Below are 18,976 nucleotides of genomic sequence, written 5' to 3'. Positions count from 1 at the left end.
CAGGGCCGGGGCACAAGAGGGGTCAAGATCTGCCTCAGATAAGGCATCCCAGGAAGTTTCTTCCACCCTAGGCTGGGAGGGCCCACGCAGCCCAGGAGAGGCAGGAGGACCCCCTGAGGGGCAAAGTGAGGGGCCACAGCATTAAGCCGTGAGGACAACATAGCCCTCTGTGATTTAGGGGTTGGAGGTGCAGGGGGTGAGCAGGTGAGAGTCCAGCAGGGTTGGAGTGTGGAGGGCTAGACAGTGGGGACCTTCGCAAGGGACCACAGAGTCAGGTGACCCAGCAACAAGGGCCCTAGTGCCAGAGGAGGGGGAGGCAGCACCCCTCACTAGAGCTACCCTAGATGGCAGGCTACTGCCCAGGGGAGATGAAGAGAACAAGGTCCCCTGTGGTGTGAAGAGCAACCCCTCCACAACACCGCTTAACTCTGCTGTAGATTGCAGGGCCGGGGATCCCGTGGGCGAGCTGGGGTATGGAGCCTGAGCAGAGTCCCGGGTGGTAGCAGGAGGGGCCTCCACTATGTGAGATGCTGCGGCAGGAGAAGAGTGATGGCCAGGCAACTGCAGGTCAGGCTCACTCACTGGGGTTCGGACAATCGCTTCCAGCAGGGGTAAAGTCACAGGGTGTAGCAAGTCCTGCGGACGTACGGAGGATCTTTGCGGCAGAGCTAGAAGCCGGTTAGCCGTCAGGTGAGCCACGCCGACGGAGCGGTAGCAGAGGCCTAATGCAGGACCTGTAATGGCGGCCGCACTGCACATGGCCGGAATCTGGGGCTGCTGACGAAAGCGGGTGATCCCTCCAGATGGCACCAAGGACCACCGGAGAGATGCGGGGGGCTTCTTAAGCTTGCGGGAAGTCCTCCCCATCAAAAAACAGCCAGGTCACCAGGTTTGGAGCCGATATTGCGCCTCAGGGAGCCGGAGCACCACACTTGCATGGCCATCTTCCTCTGTATCACGCCACCCCCCCCCCCCCCCCACAACACAGCCATTTAGTCCAAAGACAAGCACAGATCCTTCCTAAGCATGTCCATTACTGTCTGCAGGTAAGTACTAAAGTCACCTTATGATGGATAACCCCTTTAATGGCGCAGAACAATCATTCACCTACACCACCCTTGGTAAACTCTCCCTTGTGCTTAAAGCCAAAACAATATAAGTTTTCCCCAATCATTCTGCACGCAATAGTAAGAATGAAAACAAATGTAATTACTCACAGGATTTTACACTATATTTTATAAGAATAAATATTGTTCTTAATACGTGACTGTTTCCCAATTAGTAACATAGTAACATAGTTCATAAGGTTGAAAAAAGACCAGAGTCCATCAAGTTCAACCTATAACCCTAATAAGTCCCTATTGAGTTGAGTTGATCCAGAGGAAGGCAAAAAACCCTCATACTAGAGGTAAAAATTCCTTCCCGACTCCAAATATGGCAGTCAGAATAAATCCATGGATCAACCTTCTGTCCCTATAAATCTAGTATACATAACCAGTAATGTTATTACTCTCCAAAAATGCATCCAGACCCTTTTTGAACTCTATTACAGAGTTCACCATGACCACCTCCTCCGGGAGAGAATTCCACAGTCTCACTGCTCTTACAGTAAAGAACCCCCGTCTGTGCTGGTGTAGAAACCTTCTTTCCTCTAGACGTAGAGGATGCCCCCTGGTTATTGATACAGTCCTGGGTATAAATAGATCATGGGAGAGATCTCTGTACTGCCCCCTGATATATTTATACATAGTTATTAGGTCTCCCCTAAGCCTTCTTTTTTCTAAACTAAATAACCCTAATTCTGATAATCTTTCTGGGTACTGTAGTCCTCCCATTCCCCGTATTACTCTGGTTGCCCGTCTTTGAACCCTCTCCAGATCCACTATATCTTTCTTGTACACTGGTGCCCAGTACTGTACACAGTATTCTATGTGTGGTCTGACTAGTGATTTGTACAGCGGTAGAATTATTTCCTTGTCGTGGGCATCTATGCCCCTATTGATGCACCCCATGATTTTATTAGCCTTGGCAGCCACCCGTCACTGGTTACTAAAGCTAAATTTACTGTTAACTAAGACTCCTAAGTCCTTTTCCACGTCAGTCGTCCCAAGTGTTCTCCCATTTAATTCATAATCCCAGCCCAGATTTTTCTTCCCCATGTGCATTACCTTACATTTATCAGTGTTGAACCTCATCTGCCACTTCCCAGCCCAAACCTCCAACCTATCCAGATCCATTTGTAACAGTGCACTGTCCTCTATAGTGTTTATCGCTTTACAGAGTTTAGTGTCATCTGCAAAGATTGCTACTTTACTATTCAACCCCTCTGCAAGGTCATTCATGAATATATTAAATAGGACAGGACCCAAGACAGACCCCTGAGGTACCCCACTAGTAACAGTCACCCAATCAGAATAAGTACCATTAATAACCACCCTCTGTTTCCTATCATTGAGCCAGTTACTTACCCACTTGCACACATTCTCCCCCAGCCCAAACCTTCTCATTTTATGCACCAACCTTTTATGTGGAACCGTATCAAATGCTTTGGAAAAATGCAGATTTACGACATCCAGCGATTGCCCCTGGTCCAGTCTGGAGCTCACCTCCTCATAAAAGCTGATTGATCCCTCATAAAGCCATGCTGATACGGGGTCATACATTTATTTTTATCAAGATATTCCAAAATAGCATCTCTTAGGAAACCCTCAAACAATTTACATACAACCGAGGTTAAACTAACAGGTCTAGTGAGAATTATATTTTTTTGTTTTATCTGTCTCAATCACCTTTCCTCTATACTTACCAAATTTACTGACAAAGGAGGCAGAGTAATCCCAAATGCCACAGTTCAAACCAGCAGAATGGTCCTTCAGCTCATATAAGATTTCTTCCATCTCAAATGATGCCAGCACACTTTCAATCAGCACAGTGGCTTTAATACTTCCAAGTGGTAGGCTTAGCTGTGTGATTAATGAATAAACATACCATCAATAGCCGTTGAACTTTCACCTAGCCTGCTTTACACTTACAGAATCAAAGGGTTACTCCGCCTCCAGACATCTTATCCCCTATCCAAAGGATACGGGATAAGATGTCTGATCATAGGGGTCCGGCCACTGGGGATAATGGGGGAGATTTATCAAAACCTGTCCAGAGGAAAAGTGGCCCAGTTGCCCATAGCAACCAATCAGCTTGCTTCTTTCATTTTTAACAAGGCCTCTGCAAAATGAAAGAAACAATCTGATTGGTTGCTATAGGCAACTGGTCGACTTTTCCTTTCCACAGGTTTTGATGAATCTCCCCCAATATGTCTAGGGGCGGAGTACCCCTTTAAGCTTTATATTACCCTCGGGAGTCAGACTGACAGTCAGGATCACCTGTGCGAAGTAGGCAGAAAGAGGTGGTGCGGTCCGGAGCAGCGCTGACCCCGGGCTCTGTCTTCCCGACTCCCAAGGGTAATATAAAGCCTAATTCTGTATAAGTATAAAGCAGCCTAGCGTACCACTAAAGGTATGCCTAGAATATGCTTGTGGTGAAGCCCTAGGCACAGTGGCCCACATTTATGATCGTAGGTGTAAGTGAAGCATTTTTTTTACACCTTTTTTGTGTGTGCTGATAATGTGTGGGATCACCAAATTTATTAAATGTTCACCGAGCATTTGATACATTTTGTGCAGGTAAACATTTTCAAAAATTTCTCTCTTCACATACACTAAAAAGCTATGCCAGGTCTGGGATGGTGTAGTTTTAGACACTTTTCAGTGGCTTTGCGCCGTGTGTGCGCCTTTTTACAAAAGGCGCAGTTCATAAATCCCTTCTATATCATGTGTATTGCCAAAATCAGTGGATCGCAACTCAAAATCAGTGGATTGCAACTCAAAATCAGCAGAAATGTGTAAACAAAAAGGCGCAAAAAATGCGCAAATAAACCATGCTTGCGCCTTTTTGCGCCTATTGTAGACACAAAAAACAGTCTAAAGACAATGATAAATGTCGGCCAGTGTGTGCAGCTTCCCAAGAATATTCTTTGTTACAGTTTGGCTTTAAGGGTCTATTTACACGTACAGTATTCTGCGCAGATTTGATGCACAGATTTGATGCATAGGATTTCAAGCTGTATTCAGTCATTAAGTTTACATTGACATCTGCAGCAGAAAATCCTATGCATCAAATACTGTACGTAGGAATAGACCCTAAAAGGGGACCTGTCACTTCTCATTGCCTATTTATGTCTATTTTGATAAATATTTGTATTTCTCACAAAATAATACTCCTAGAATATCTTGTCTTGTGAATTTTTTTTTGTGTCACTCCTATTTAGAAATGTATGAATGAATTAACAACAGTTGGAGGGGACATTTTATCTCAGAACTTTGTATTATGTCACTCCTTTCGTTATTCTTACTAGAAATGTATTTCCCTTTGTGGCACAGCAGACAGTGCACAGGCATAGCCCTTTACAAAGAGAATGTCAGTGATCAGTTGTGAATTTATTCATACATTTCTTTTAAGAATATTTTCTAAGAAAAAATACTTCACAATTGCTGTTTCATGAAGATCAAACAAACGATACCTGTCTCTCAGTCAATGGCTGTTTGTTAAAGTTATAAAAATCATATATTCCCTTCTATGCTCCGGTGTGAAGAGCTGAGCTGCAGCATGCATGTCTTCTCACTCCCCATTCCCCCCTTCTTGGTTTCCGGCCATGAGCCTAGTACTTCAGTCATGCATAGCAGGTAGAGGTGGGGAAAAAGGAGGCATACCTGCTGCTCCTCAGCACAGCCTCCAAGGCACTTGAGTTTGGAAGGAGAACATTATTTTATAAGGCATACACTGAGGAAAAAGCGGGGTGGCACCACCAATTCGGTATACTACTATAACCCAATAAACTGTAGATTTTTACCTAGTGAGTGGGGGAGAGCCGGGGAGAAAAAAGACCAATAGGAATGCACATCAATGAAAAAAAGCTTTCATGTGATAGATGCAAGGAAGAAATATTGATGGCACTCACCTATAAAATCGTAGACTTTATTAATTCTTTAAAAATGAAGCTGGCTCATGACTGGTCAGGAGACAAAAAAAAAAAAAGCTGCACCCCGTTCAGCCACGGCTGCAGCGTTTTTTTTTGTCTCCTGAACAGTCATGAGCCAGCTTCGTTTTTAAAGAATGAATAAAGTCTACGATTTTATAGGTGAGTGCCATCAATATTTCTTCCTTGCATCTATTACATTATTTTATAATTGTGCTAACAGCTATCAGCTAAAAGACAGGTATAATTTTTTTTTCTCTCCCTATGACCAATCTGCTTATGTCTACAGATCTAAGCATCATATAGAGCTGACAGACTTGCTTTAAGTCAATCCTGCCAAAAAGTTCTTGCAGTTTTCCCTCTGGCCACTGAGCCTCGCAATAGACGAACACTTCCTGCTCTGCAGAGATCAATTCTTAACAGTCATCTCATTATCATAATGGAATGTACTCTGGTGTCTTTGCAATAGTCACATACACAAACAACTCACCCATAGGAGTCAATGAATGTGCAATGTACAAAAAAGTATAAAACACAGGCTACTTACAATAACACTTAGGATTATTGTAGGTAGCATTTTTTCTAGGCATTCCTCTTGTGACCATTGAAATGTGACAAAAAGATGTAAAACAACACTGTTTGAACCCCGCCTTACTCAGAAGGGCAATTTTACATAAGGGGCAGTATATACAAGTTCTGTTTAAAAAAAAATAATAATAATAATTTTAGGGGGGGATTTATCATGACCGGCGCCTTACACTACAGTCTTGCTGAATTTATGTAGAGGTGCAGGAAGCCTGTGCATCTTCCCTTGAATTACTGCCACCTCTAAGCTGGAGGAGATTTCAACTGTAGCTTACACTTGCTAGAAAGCGTAAATTTGACGAGTGGGGGCGACCATGCTCCCTTCAGCTAAAACCACACACCCTTGCTGCAAAGCAATGCTTATTTGGTGAACATGGTGAAAAATGGCAAATAATTACATCATTTTTGTGCACAGCTGGACCTTGCTCAAATTTTTCTCTGTTTTTCGACATGTACATGTGTTAAATTCTCAGATTGACTTAACATTGCAAAATATGAGTGTGATTCTGTATGATGAGGATTTGCCCATAACAAAACTCTTACAAATTGCACTACATCACCTTTTCTTCTGTCCAGACAAATATCTGATTCCAGAGTCTGGCCTCTAGAAAGCTTTCTACCTGAAAGAAAATAGTATCTTAACTTCACAGAAATGCAATATTTCATATTGGTTAAGTTTAAATAGGAGCCACCTCATTTTATAGTTATTCATCTGTCATCTGCCATATACTGTATGTTAGTTGCATACATATTTGCATAGTTTACAAAGTTGATAAAGACAAGAGTCCATCAAGAGGAAGGTAAAATCCCCCATGAGGCTGATGACAATTGCCCCAAAATCAGGGCCAGCTCTAGCCTAAGGCAGCTGCTTTAGAGCGCTGATGCTGCTGAGCCAGGGAGGGGTGGAAAAATCAGAATCCCCAGCCAATCTCTGGCAGGGGATTCAGACATTTAACTGCGGGAAGGCTGTGAATTGGTAGCACCAGAGCAGAGTGGGGAGCAGTGCAGACTGAAATGCCAGGCACTGCCCAAGGGCCCACACTGCCTGCACTTTTCTTTGCAGTCAGGGGCCCTTTAAGAAATTTTCTTTCCTGAACTGGCGTTTTACGCCGGGGACGTCTGCTCTACTGTGTTACCTTCCCGCCTCAGAGGTCAGGAACGATCACTGGCACTGAAGTTGTAGTTTTTGTTGCAAAACTACAAGTGTTGCAAAACTACAACTCCCAGCATACCCAGACAGACTTTGGCTGTCTGGGCATGCTGGGAGTTGTAGTTTTACAACAGCTGAAGGTATGTATGGAAGGGCGAGGAGGGGTGGGGGGTGGATGTGTATTTTTGTGTGTGTTTTTTAATCAGTGTGCCTTGCAAAAACTACAGCTCCAAAAATGCTTAGACATACCTTGGCTGTCTGGGCAGGCTGGGAGTTGTAGTTTTGCAACAGCTGAAGGCACACTGGGGAAACACTGATATACAGTCATGGCTGTAAATGTTGGAACCCCTGACATTTTTCTAGAAAATGAAGTATTTCTCACAGAAAAGGATTGCAGTAACACATGTTTTTGCTATACACATGTTTATTCCCTTTGTGTGTATTGGAACGAAACCAAATAAGGGAGGAAAAAAAGCAAATTGGACATAATGTCACACCAAACTCCAAAAATGGTCTGGACAAAATGATTGGCACCCTTTCAAAATTGTGGAAAAATAAGATTGTTTCAAGCATGTGATGTTCCTTTAAACTCACCTGGGGAAAGTAACAGGTGTGGGAAATATAAAAATCATACCTGAAAGCAGATAAAAAAGAGAGAAGTTCACTTAGTCTTTGCATTGTGTGTCTGTGTGTGCCACACTAACCATGGACAACAGAAAGAGGAGAAGAGAACTGTCTGAGGACTTGAGAACCAAAATTGTGGAAAAACATCAACAATCTCAAGGTTACAAGTCCATCTCCAGAGATCTAGATTTGCCTTTGTCCACAGTGCGCAACTTTATCAAAAAGTTTGTAACCCATGGCACTGTAGCTAATATCCCTATGCGTGGACGGAAGAGAAATATTTATGAAAGGTGTCAACGCAGGATAGTCCGGATGGTGGATAAGCAGCCCCAAACAAGTTCCAAAGATATTCAAGCTGTCCTGCAGGCTCCGGGAGCATCAGTGTCAGCGCGAACTATCTGTCGACATTTAAATGAAATGAAATGCTATGGCAGGACCAATATCCTACTTCATGTGATACTATATTCGGCTTACTGTTCCTAAAGGCCGACCTGGTGATTATGGTTCTGTTATCATTACTTGAATTGAGATGTCGCTCTCTTTGCTATATTGATTCTTTTTGTTGTTGTTTATTTCCCTACTCAAAACGATTAAACTTTAAATTGGAAAAAAAAAAAAAAGCAAGACTACATTTTGCCAAAATGAACTTGAATAAGACAAAATCCTTCTGGGAAAACATCTTGTGGACAGATGAGACCAAGATAGAGCTTTTTGGTAAAGCACATCATTCTACTGTTTACCCAAAAAGGAAGGAGGCCTACAAAGAAAAGAACACAGTACCTACAGTGAAATATGGTGGAGGTTCAATGATGTTTTGGGGTTGTTTTGCTGCCTCTGGCACTGGGTGACTTGAATGTGTGCAAGGCATCATGAAATCTGAGGATTACCAACAGATTTTGGGTCGCACTGTACAGCCCAGTGTCAGAAAGCTGGGTTTGCGTCCGAGATCTTGGGTCTTCCAGTAGGACAATGACCCCAAACATATGTCAAAAAGCACCCAGAAATGGATGGCAACAAAGCGCTGGAGAGTTCTGAAGTGGCCAGCAATGAGTCCAGATCTAAATCCCATTGAACACCTGTGGGGAGATCTTAAAATTGCTGTTGGGAAAAGGCACCCTTCAAATAAGAGAGACCTGGAGCAGTTTGCAAAGGAAGAGTGGTCCAACATTCCGGCTGAGAGGTGTAAGAAGCTTATTGATGGTTATAGGAAGCGACTGATTTCATTTATCTTTTCCAAAGGGTGTGCAACCAAATATTAAGTTAAGGGTGCCAATAATTTTGACCAGCCCATTTTTGGAGTTTGGTGTGACATTATGTCCAATTAGCTTTTTTTCCTCCCTTTTTGGTTTAGTTCCAATAAACACAAAAGGAATTTTATTTATTTATTTTATTTTATTTATATAGCGCCTACAGTTTCCGCAGCGCTTATAATTATGGGGTACAAACAAAGACAAGTATCAGACATAAAATTACACAATAACTATTCAAACAAGAGGTGTGGGGATATATTGAGGATATTTTGAGGCCAATTAGAGACTGTTATAGGCCTGTCTGAAGAGATGTGTTTTTAGGCCACGTTTGAAACTATGGATGTTGTTGTTGAGTCTGAGGGATTGAGGGATAGCATTCCAGAGAACCGGTGCAGCACGAGTGAAATCTTGGAGACGGGAGTGAGAAGTTCGGATTATAGAAAAGGTTAGTGTGAGATCATTAGCAGATCGGAGAGAACGTGTAAGATGGTAGATGGAGATGAGAGAGGAGATGTAGGGAGGTACAGCATTGTGGAGAACTTTGTGTGTGAGACTGAGGATTTTGTACTGTATTCTGGACTGAATTGGTAACCAGTGTAGTGACTGGCACAGGGAGGAGGCGTCGGTGTAGCGGCTGGAGAGGAAGATGAGTCTGGCTGCAGCATTAAGGATGGACTGGAGAGGAGAGAGTTTGGAGAAAGGAAGGCCTATTAGTAAAGAGTTACAGTAGTCGTGGCGGGAGTGAATCAAAGCAATAATGAGAGTTTTAGCAGTTTCAGTAGTGAGAAACGGGCGGATTCTTGAAATGTTTTTGAGATGCAGGTGACAAGAACGTGAAAGAGACTGAATATGGGGAGTGAAAGACAGATCAGAGTCAAGTATAACTCCAAGACAGCGAGCCTGCTGCCCGGGAGTTATGGTAGTACCACATACCAAGATGGAAATGTCAGGGTTAGGTACAGTATCAGTTGATAGAAAAAAGACAAGAAGTTCTGTTTTAGAAAGATTTAGTTTCAGATATAAAGAGGACATGATGTCTGAGACAGCAGAGAGACAGTCACTGGTATTTTGTAGGAGTGCAGGGGTGATGTTGGAGGAAGAGGTATAGAGTTGGGTGTCATCATCGTAGAGGTGGTACTGGAAACCAAATCTACTGATTGTTTTTCCAATGGGGGATGTGTAGAGTGAAAAGAGTAGAGGACCCAGGACCGATCCCTGGGGAATCCCGACAGCAAGGGGAAGAGGAGAAGAAGTAGAGCCAGAAAACGAGACGCTAAAGGAGCGGCCAGAGAGATAGGAGGAAAACCAGGCGAGAGCAGAGTCCTTGAGACCAATGGAGCGGAGACTACAGAGGAGGAGTTGGTGATCCACAGTGTCAAAAGCCACAGACAGGTCCAAGAGAATCAGTAAAGAGAAATTACATTTGATTTGGCCGTCAGAAGATCGTTAGTGACTTTGGTTAGGGACGTTTCTGTGGAGTGAAGGGAGCGGAAACCTTTGTGTTTCCATACCAAGACTCACTAATTCCTTTCCACTCCTCTCTACCAAGACCCTGCATTAACCCTTTCCATCCCTGTTTAGCATTGTATTGGGGTAAATTGTAATGTAACTAGTATAATGTTAATGTAGCCATTGTTGTATACACTGAGATACACTGATATTATACAGATATAGATATATGTTAGCTAAAGTTATATAGTGTATTAGTGAATAAACATTTGTATTATTAACCCTGTGTTGGGAATTACTTAAACCGTACAATTTACATAGGGAAACTAGAGAAGGTTGTTAACACTTGGAAAAGGAAGGAAGGCCGGAGGAATAGTATACAATATTTATATCAATATTTATATTACATTCCTTATATTCCTTTTATCATTGGCATCCTATAACATTAGAATACCCTTGTATATATGGTGTGTCACGGAATAAACATGTGTGTAGCAAAACATGTGTTAGGGTGGGTTCACACCACGATTTTACTATACGGTTTCAGCAAACGGTTTCATAAAAAAAATTAAAAAATAAAGAAACGATACAGAATACCATGCCCATAGACTTCCCATTCAAAACCGTATGCACCATAATGTATACGGTTGTCTCCGTTTTTCAAACCATACTTTTTAAACTTTTTTTTTTTTGGACAGAAAACCGTGGCGTGCCACGGTTTTTGGTCCGGGTAAAAAACTGTATTAAACTGTATACGTTTTTTTTTTTAACATGGGAGTCAATGGGGACCGTACAGAACCGTATGTGCGTACGGTTCCATCCAGTTTTCACCATGCGGTTTTTGATTTTTGGAATTTCAATCAAACAAGTAAAACTTTATTCATAATGGAGTGAAGTTAAAAACGTATACGTTTTTTTCTTAACAAACGCATGCAACGGACATCATTTTTCAAACCGTATACAATTCTCAACCGTATACAGATAAAAATTTGTATACACGTTTTGATACAGTCTAGTCAGGTTTTGAAGAATCCGTTTTTTATCAAAAACCTGATACAGGAACTGCATTGCAAAAACGGGGCAGCCTTACTGCAATCATTTTCTTTGGGAAATACTTCATTTTCTAGAAAAATTTCAGGGGTGCCAACATTTATGGCCATGACTGTATACACCAAACGTGAGGGATACATAAATGCTCTAGTTCCCTGTTTGGTGCCCCAGTTGTGGGAAGCGGGCTTGTTTTTGTAACACCAATTGTACTTTGTAATGACATCACTCATTTTACTACAAAATCTACAGCAAAACTAAAAATAAATAAATTATTGGTGGGGCGAAATTGGAAAAAAAAATTGCAAATTTTGAGGGCCTTCTGTTTTTACGCAGTGCACTTTTCAGGATAAATTACACCTTATCTTTATTCTGTAGGTCCATACAATTACAATACTAATGTATGGTGGTTTTGTTGAAACTTTTTGATTGAAAATAAGTATGCTTAAAATACTCCTCTTCTGACCCCTACAACTCTTTACATATACTGGGGTGTATGAGGGCTCATCTTTTGTACCGAGATTTGTAGTTTCTATCTGTATAATTTTTGTTTTCATGGGACCTTTTGAATATTTTTTTCAAAAAATTTAATGGTATATGGAGTGACTTTTTCTGGGTATTTTTTTTAACGTTTACGCCATTAACCATGCATTTTAATTACCATTATATTTTGATAGTTCGGACATTTCCACACACAACGATGAATTTAAAATTTACCTTGCGCGGTGAATGGCCTAAATGTTAAAAAAAAAAATCAAACTCCAGAAATAAGTTGTTTTTACCACATCGTATCCCAGAAAAAATGAAGTAAAAAGCAATCAAAAATTCTGATTAATACTACAATGGAACCGATAAAAACTACAGATCATGGCGCAAAAAATAGCCCTTATCCAGCCCAGTATCCTAAAAAATAAATAAGTTATAGTGGTCAGAAAATAAAAAAATCCAATAATTTTCAGATCCAATAATTTTTTTCTTATATATATATATATATATATATATATATATATATATCACTCAGTACCTGATCCTGACCATGTATATTTAATTTTTATGCGTCTAGCACCTTTATTTTTTTTTTTTTTATTACACTTTTAATTTAGCTCACTAGTCTGAATTCCTCTCAAAGGGATGGGGCGTGGCCTCACTGTGCAGATCTCCGCCCCCTCCCTCAGTAAGCTGTCTGCTCACATGTCACCTAGCATTAGCAAAACTACAACTCCCAGCTTGTCCTCACTGAAAGTAGCGGGACACAAGCTGACAGTAGGAGGATTTTCCCGCCAGCTGTGAGCCCTGTGCTCACAGCTGTCAATCAAGGAAGTGTGTCCATGATATAGGTGATGATGCATAGACACAGCAAGACTAGTATGTGTCCAAGCAGGCAGGGGGGTCAATTGTTTGACTGGCTTTTTCAGTATGAAATACTGAAGATTTTCTAAAGAAAGCAATTGCAAAACCTATTGGTTTTGCATGCTTTACAACATATTGGGCTCAGTGTATAAGGTGGTATATGAATCTGGATATAAAATATGTTGATTGGAGTTTGGTCCGGAAAAGGGGGGGCACCAAAATGCAGCTTTGCCTGTGTAGACAAAAATCCTTGCGCAGGCCCTGCCCATAACAGTAGAAAAATTCCCAACTCCAATATGGCACTCAGAATAAATCCCTGGATGAATGTTCTCCCCCCATGAATCTAGTATCTATAACCTTTAATATGATATTTTTCCAGAAAAACATCCAGGCCCCCCTTAAACTTGTTTATTATTGAATCAGACATCACAACATCATGGGCAGAGAGTTCCATAGTCTCACTGCTCTTACAGTAAAGAATCCCCATCTGTGATGATGGTGACACCTTATTTCTTCTAGACCCAGAGGATGCCGCCTTGTCATGGTTAGTGGCCTAGGTATAAAAAGATGACTAGAAAGATCTCTGTACTGTCCGTTTATGTATTTGCAGAAAGAGAAATAGACAAAACGTGCTTCCTTGTGCGGGATCATCAAACATAAAATAGATCTTTGAAGGGAGGAAACGTGCTCACCTGGACGGGTTGTGCAATTTCAGGCACAACACTTACAGAGGCACATCAGAACAATGGTTAAGCCGAAGGCACCGTGTAAATTGCAAGTGAAGAAGGAAATGGAACTGGGAAGTGATATCCGCGCTGCTAGCAAGTAAGGTGAAATGAGCAAACATCTGAGGACATCAGTGAGGAAGAAGTACTTTAAATATGTTCACACAACGCGTTTCTGGGTGTAAACCCTTTCATCAGGCACCTGATATCACCGGATATTACTTCCCAGTTCCATTTCCTTCTTCATTTGCATGTTTATATATTTGGACATTGAGCGCTAATCACCCCTAAGACGTCTTTTCTCCAAACTAAATAACCCCAAGCTTGATGACCTGTCTTAGTCCTGTAATCATCCTATGCCATTAATTACCTTGGTTGCCCTCCTCTGCACCAGCACAAGATATCAGCTCTCTGGCTTCTACAGTACTTTCATTACAAAACATAATGAAAAACATATTTTTCTTGTCCTTTAGCTATACATTGAACATTGATGTTGCTTTTGGAGATATAGCAGCAATAATTCTATGGCTTGCAGTAAGTAATGAGTTACCATGAGTTTGTTCTTTATTTATTAGTAGTAGCATTGTGAGAATCAATTGATACATATAAAAATTAACTAAGCTAAATTAAAAATTGTATTCTAGACAAGCAACATAATTATATTAACAGCTAAAGGGTAAATGAGAAGAGAAAGAGGGAAGAAATATATATATCCAATTGTTTTGTTAGTAGAGGTCCTTACCCCAGGACTATCTTTTAACAGTAGATAAAAGGACTATGGTTCTATAGTATAGGCTGTGGCCTTTTCAGCACAACACAGGCACAGTACACTCTGTTCTGCTGACTGAAGGCCCTTTTACAAGAGCTGATTATTGGCTGAATGAGCACTCCAAAAAAACACCAATAATTAGCCCATGTAAAAGATTCAGCTGATTAAAACGCTTGTACAGCCAATATCATTGTTATCAGCCACACATCTTCCTGTGTATAGAGGGGATGTGATGACAACAATGATGAAGATAAGGGTCGTACGATTGATCAAACCTTGTGAAGGCTCTCCAAATGTTCATATATTAAAAAGGTTTAAAGGGCCCACAACTCCTACTCACAATCCCACCCTAAATCTTAACTTTTGTTTTTGCGTATTAAAAGTAAATACTACAAAGTGTGAAGTGTAATACATATGAACCAGAATTTAAAAGCAACCTATATCATGACACTGTAAGGCCAATTTATAGCAATTCCCATATAAACTGCTGGTATTCGGTCCCATACAAGGAAGTACCATGTGATACATTTCGTCACACTGTAATTAGTAGAAAAAAAAGGTATCTGCAGTGTACCCCTTAAAAAAAATCTAAAGCCTTAGCACCCCCCCCCCAACATGTTTTATTCCAACAGAAACATCATCAGGGGTCAGAGGCATACGGTAGGTTGCTAAGTAGGCGTTTTGTATTTTAAAGGGGTACTGAACTGGAAAACATTTTCTTTTAAATCAACTGGATCCAGAAAGTTAAACAGACTTGTAAATTACTTCTATTAAAAATTCTTAATCCTTCTAGTACTTATCAGCTGCTGTATGAGCCACAGGAAGTTCTTTTCTTTTTGAATTTCCTTTCTGCCTGACCACAGTGCTCTCTGCTGACACCTCTGTCCATTTTAGGAACCGTCCAGAGTAGGAGTAAATCCCCAGAGAAAACCTCTCCTGCTCTGGACAGTTCCTGACATGGACAGAGGTGTCAATAAAGAGCACTGTGGTCAGACAGAAAGGAAATTCAAAAAGAAAATAACTTCTTGTAGATCATAACAGCAGCTGATAAGTACTGCAAGGATTAAGATTTTTTAATAGAAGTAATTTAAAAATCTAGCACCAGTTGATTAAAAAAAATAATAATAATTGTTTTCCAGTGAAGTGAAGGATATGATGTTATAAACATAAAAAACGCAAATCTGTAATTTGTTTTTGTTTTTTACATTAACGCCATTTACCGTACAGGATATAAAATGTTATTTTTTAATTGTTCAGTCAATTATGCATTCGCCAATACCAAATATGTTTATTTTTATTATGTTTGCATATTTTTATTAGTGTTGAGCGGCATAGGCCATATTCGAATTCGCGAATATTCGCGAATATATGGACGAATATTCGTCATATATTCGCGAATATTCGCATATTCGTTATATTCCCGTTTTATTTTCGCATATGCGGAAATTCGCGTATGCGAAAACTATCATATGTGCACATTAGCATATACAAAATTAACATACGCGAAAATTCGTATATGCGAAAATTCGCATGTGCTAATTTTCGCATATGCGAATTTTCGCACGCCAGTCTCACACAGTAGTATTAGAGCCTTCTTTACACCACACAAGCTGGAAGCAGAGAGGGATGATCACTGTGATGTGTACTGTGAAAAAAAAAAAAAAATAAAAAAAAAAAAAAATATTCGTAATTACGAATATATAGCGCTATATTCGCGAAATTCGCGAATTCGCGAATATGCGATATTCGCGAATAATATTCGAATTGCGAATATTCGTGAGCAACACTAATTTTTATATGGAAAAGGGGGGTGAGATGAACTTTTAGGGTACGTTCACACGGGTAGATTTATTTGCGGGTTTGAAAGGGGGCGGGCTCTTCTTGGCTGTCCGCAGCAGATTTTCCGAGGTGGAATTTACGCTGCGGAAAATCCGCCGCAAGCCCCATTGAAGTCAGAAGGGTCTGCGGCAGATTTTCCACAGCAGAAATTCCGCTGTGGACAGCCGAAAAGAGCCCGCCCCCTTTCAAATACGCAGCAGGGAAATCCGCAAATAAATCTGCCCGTGTGAACATACCTCTAATATGGAAGGGGTTAATGGGTGTTTTAAAACTTATTAAACTTTTTTTTTTGTACACTTTTTTTTAGGAGGAATCATTTAGACTCCTTATACAGATCAATGCAGTTCTATTTGTGTGTTTGTGTGTTCATTTGATTGAACCTGCTCAAGGCAGGCTCAATCAAATGCAGATCTATGGGTGCTGCCATGGATACAGAGGTAAGCCCTCCGGCTACCCCCACAGGGGATTGCCCCCCCCCCCCCCCCCCGCGATCGCGCTGCGGGGGGGGGGGGGCGATCCACCCGCTAGACCACCAGGGATGGTTAAAAGATCCCTTTAGACACCGCTGTCAACTTTGACAGCATTGATCTAAAGGGTTAAAGGGGTAGTCCAGTGGTGAAAAACTTATCCCCTATCCTAAGGATAGGGGATAAGTTTGAGATCGCGGGGGGTCCGACCGCTGGGGCCCCCTGCGATCTCTCTCTACGGGCCCCGGCTCTCCGCTGAGATAGCGGGTGTCGACCCCCGCACGAGGCGGCGGCCGACACGCCCCCTCAATACATCTCTATGGCAGTGCCGGAGATTGCCGAAGGCAGCGCTTCGGCTCTGCCATAGAGTTGTATTGAGGGGGCGTGTCGGCCGCCGCCTCGTGCGGAGGTCGACACGCCCCCTTCCAGCGGGCTGTCGGGGCTCCGTACAGGAGATCGCGGGGGGCCCCAGGGGTCGGACCCCCGCGATCTGCAACTTATCCCCTATCCTTAGGATAGGGGATAAGTTGCTCACCACTGAATCACCACTGGACTACTCCTTTAATAGCCGGCCGTGGAGCTCGCTGTATGCCGAGCTATTATCGGCAGCCCCCGGCTACTGAAATCAGTCGAGGGCTGCCGAGTATGGAGCAGGCTTGAGTCAGGAGCCTGCTCCATACACCCAGAGCGCCGGTGTAAGCTGCAGATTTACAACCCATGCACCTCACACCGGCGCTCTGGGTGTTTGGAGCAGGCAGGAATGAGGAGCCTTCTCCATACACACTGAGCGCCAGTGTGAGGTGCAAGGGGGGGGGGAGGGGGAGTCGGTCTGGCCCTGCTTGCCCGATACAGGGCTAAATCTATTAAAAATTCCCCTACCGGCACCTGGATTTCCACATCCCTGCTGTCTACAGTAAACATGTAAAGGGGACTAAACACTTGCCCCTACATTCTGCTGATTGAAGGGTTATGTGATTATGTCAAGTAACGTAAAAAATCCTCTACGTATTATGATAGGAAGAGAAAAATTTGATCTACCTTTGATAAATAGAAAAAGGGTCCACATTCACTTTCATGAAGTCTTCTTCCAGTGTGGTACATGAGTAGACCGAAGTCAAAGAGGGGGCCTGGTAGCTCTCTGCCATTTATCTGTGATGAGAAAACTGCAAACTATGGGTATAATACATAATCTAATAAAAAAATTTTTTTAAAGGACATAAAGGATAACATAAAGGATGGAAAGGTAAAGTGTATGTTCACAAATGCCAGAAGCCTAGCAAATAAAATGGGGAGCTTGAGGCCTTGATACTGGAGGAACATATTGATATAGTTGGGGTCACTGAGACATGGCTGGACTCCTCGCATGACTGGGCTGTCAATCTGCAGGGGTTTACATTGTTTCGCAAGGATAGAATGAACAGAAAAGGTGGTGGAGTCTGTCTGTATGTAAGAAGTGGTATGAAAGTCAGTGTGAACGATGCCATAGTGTGTGATGATTCTGAGGAGGTGGAATCATTGTGGGTAGAATTACAAAAGGAGGGAAATACTGAAAAAATAATATTTGGGGTAATCTACAGACCCCCTAATATCACTGAAGAGATAGAAGTTCGGCTTCATAAACAAATAGAGAGGGCCGCCCGGGTAGGTACAGTGGTAATAATGGGAGATTTTAACTATCCAGATATAGATTGGGGTCCGGGGTTGGCTAAAACTACAAAGGGCGACAATTCCTAAATTTATTGCAGGATAATTTTATGGGCCAGTTTGTGGAGGACCCAACAAGAAGTGATGCCTTGTTGGATCTGATCATTTCCAACAACGCAGAGCTGGTTGGTAATGTAACTGTGCGGGAAAACCTTGGTAATAGCGACCACAATATAGTTACTTTTGACTTAAAATGTAGAAAACAAAGACAGGCGGGGAAGGCAAAAACATATAACTTTAAAAAGGCAAATTTCCCTGGGCTGAGGGCTGCACTACAGGACATAGACTGGGGGGAGGTGTTGTCAAATACTGATACAGAAGGTAAATGGGACATCTTTAAATCAACTCTAAATAACTATACATCTAAATATATACCAAAGGGGAACAAATATAAACGATTAAAACTAAATCCTACATGGCTGACACATGATGTTAAAAGAGCAATAAACAACAAAAAAATAGCCTTCAAAAAATACAAATCTGATGGGTCAGCGATAACATTTAAACAGTACAAAGAGCTTAATAAAATCTGTAAAAATGTAATAAAAACAGCAAAAATTCAAAATGAGAGACAGGTGGCCAAAGAAAGCAAAACTAATCCTAAATATTTTTTTAGATATATAAATGCAAAAAAACCAAGGACAGAGCATGTAGGACCCCTTAATAATGATAATGGGGAGGTTGTCACGGGCGATCAAGAGAAGGCGGAGCTACTGAATGGGTTCTTTAGTTCTGTATACACTATGGAAGAAGGAGCTGACATTGGTCAGGTCAGTGCTGGTAACACATCATATAATGTATTGAACTTTCTTAATGTAGAAATGGTACAAGGTAAGTTAAGTGATATAAATGTAAGCAAATCCCCAGGACCGGATGGACTACACCCAAGAGTTCTTAGAGAGGTAAGTTCAGTAATATCTGTACCCCTGTTCATGATATTTAGAGATTCTCTGGTGTCTAGTATTGTGCCAAGGGACTGGCGCAA

General features: G+C 41.7%; 1 protein-coding gene across 9 annotated transcripts in view; it reads right to left on the bottom strand.

Annotated features, from left to right (window-relative positions):
• Window positions 1-18,976, bottom strand: part of LOC130360585 (malate synthase-like) — an 87,813-nt gene that overhangs the window by 21,685 nt on the left and 47,152 nt on the right. For all 9 annotated transcript variants that reach the window (XR_008890740.1, XM_056563150.1, XM_056563120.1 and 6 more), the window contains 3 exons: window positions 17,326-17,436; window positions 6,178-6,237; window positions 2,807-2,963 (listed from right to left, as the gene is read on the bottom strand). Coding sequence is in view for 8 of the 9 variants with exons in the window: in XM_056563150.1 (XP_056419125.1) it covers window positions 2,807-2,963; window positions 6,178-6,237; window positions 17,326-17,436 (328 nt within the window). In the remaining variant the exon portion in view is untranslated. The remainder of the gene's footprint in view (window positions 1-2,806; window positions 2,964-6,177; window positions 6,238-17,325; window positions 17,437-18,976) is intronic.

This window comes from Hyla sarda, chromosome 1 (genome assembly GCF_029499605.1).
Source record: "Hyla sarda isolate aHylSar1 chromosome 1, aHylSar1.hap1, whole genome shotgun sequence".
NCBI classification, from domain to species: Eukaryota; Metazoa; Chordata; class Amphibia; order Anura; family Hylidae; genus Hyla; species Hyla sarda.
Note: the sequence above shows the minus strand (reverse complement) of the source record. Positions and strands in the feature narration are given on the sequence as shown.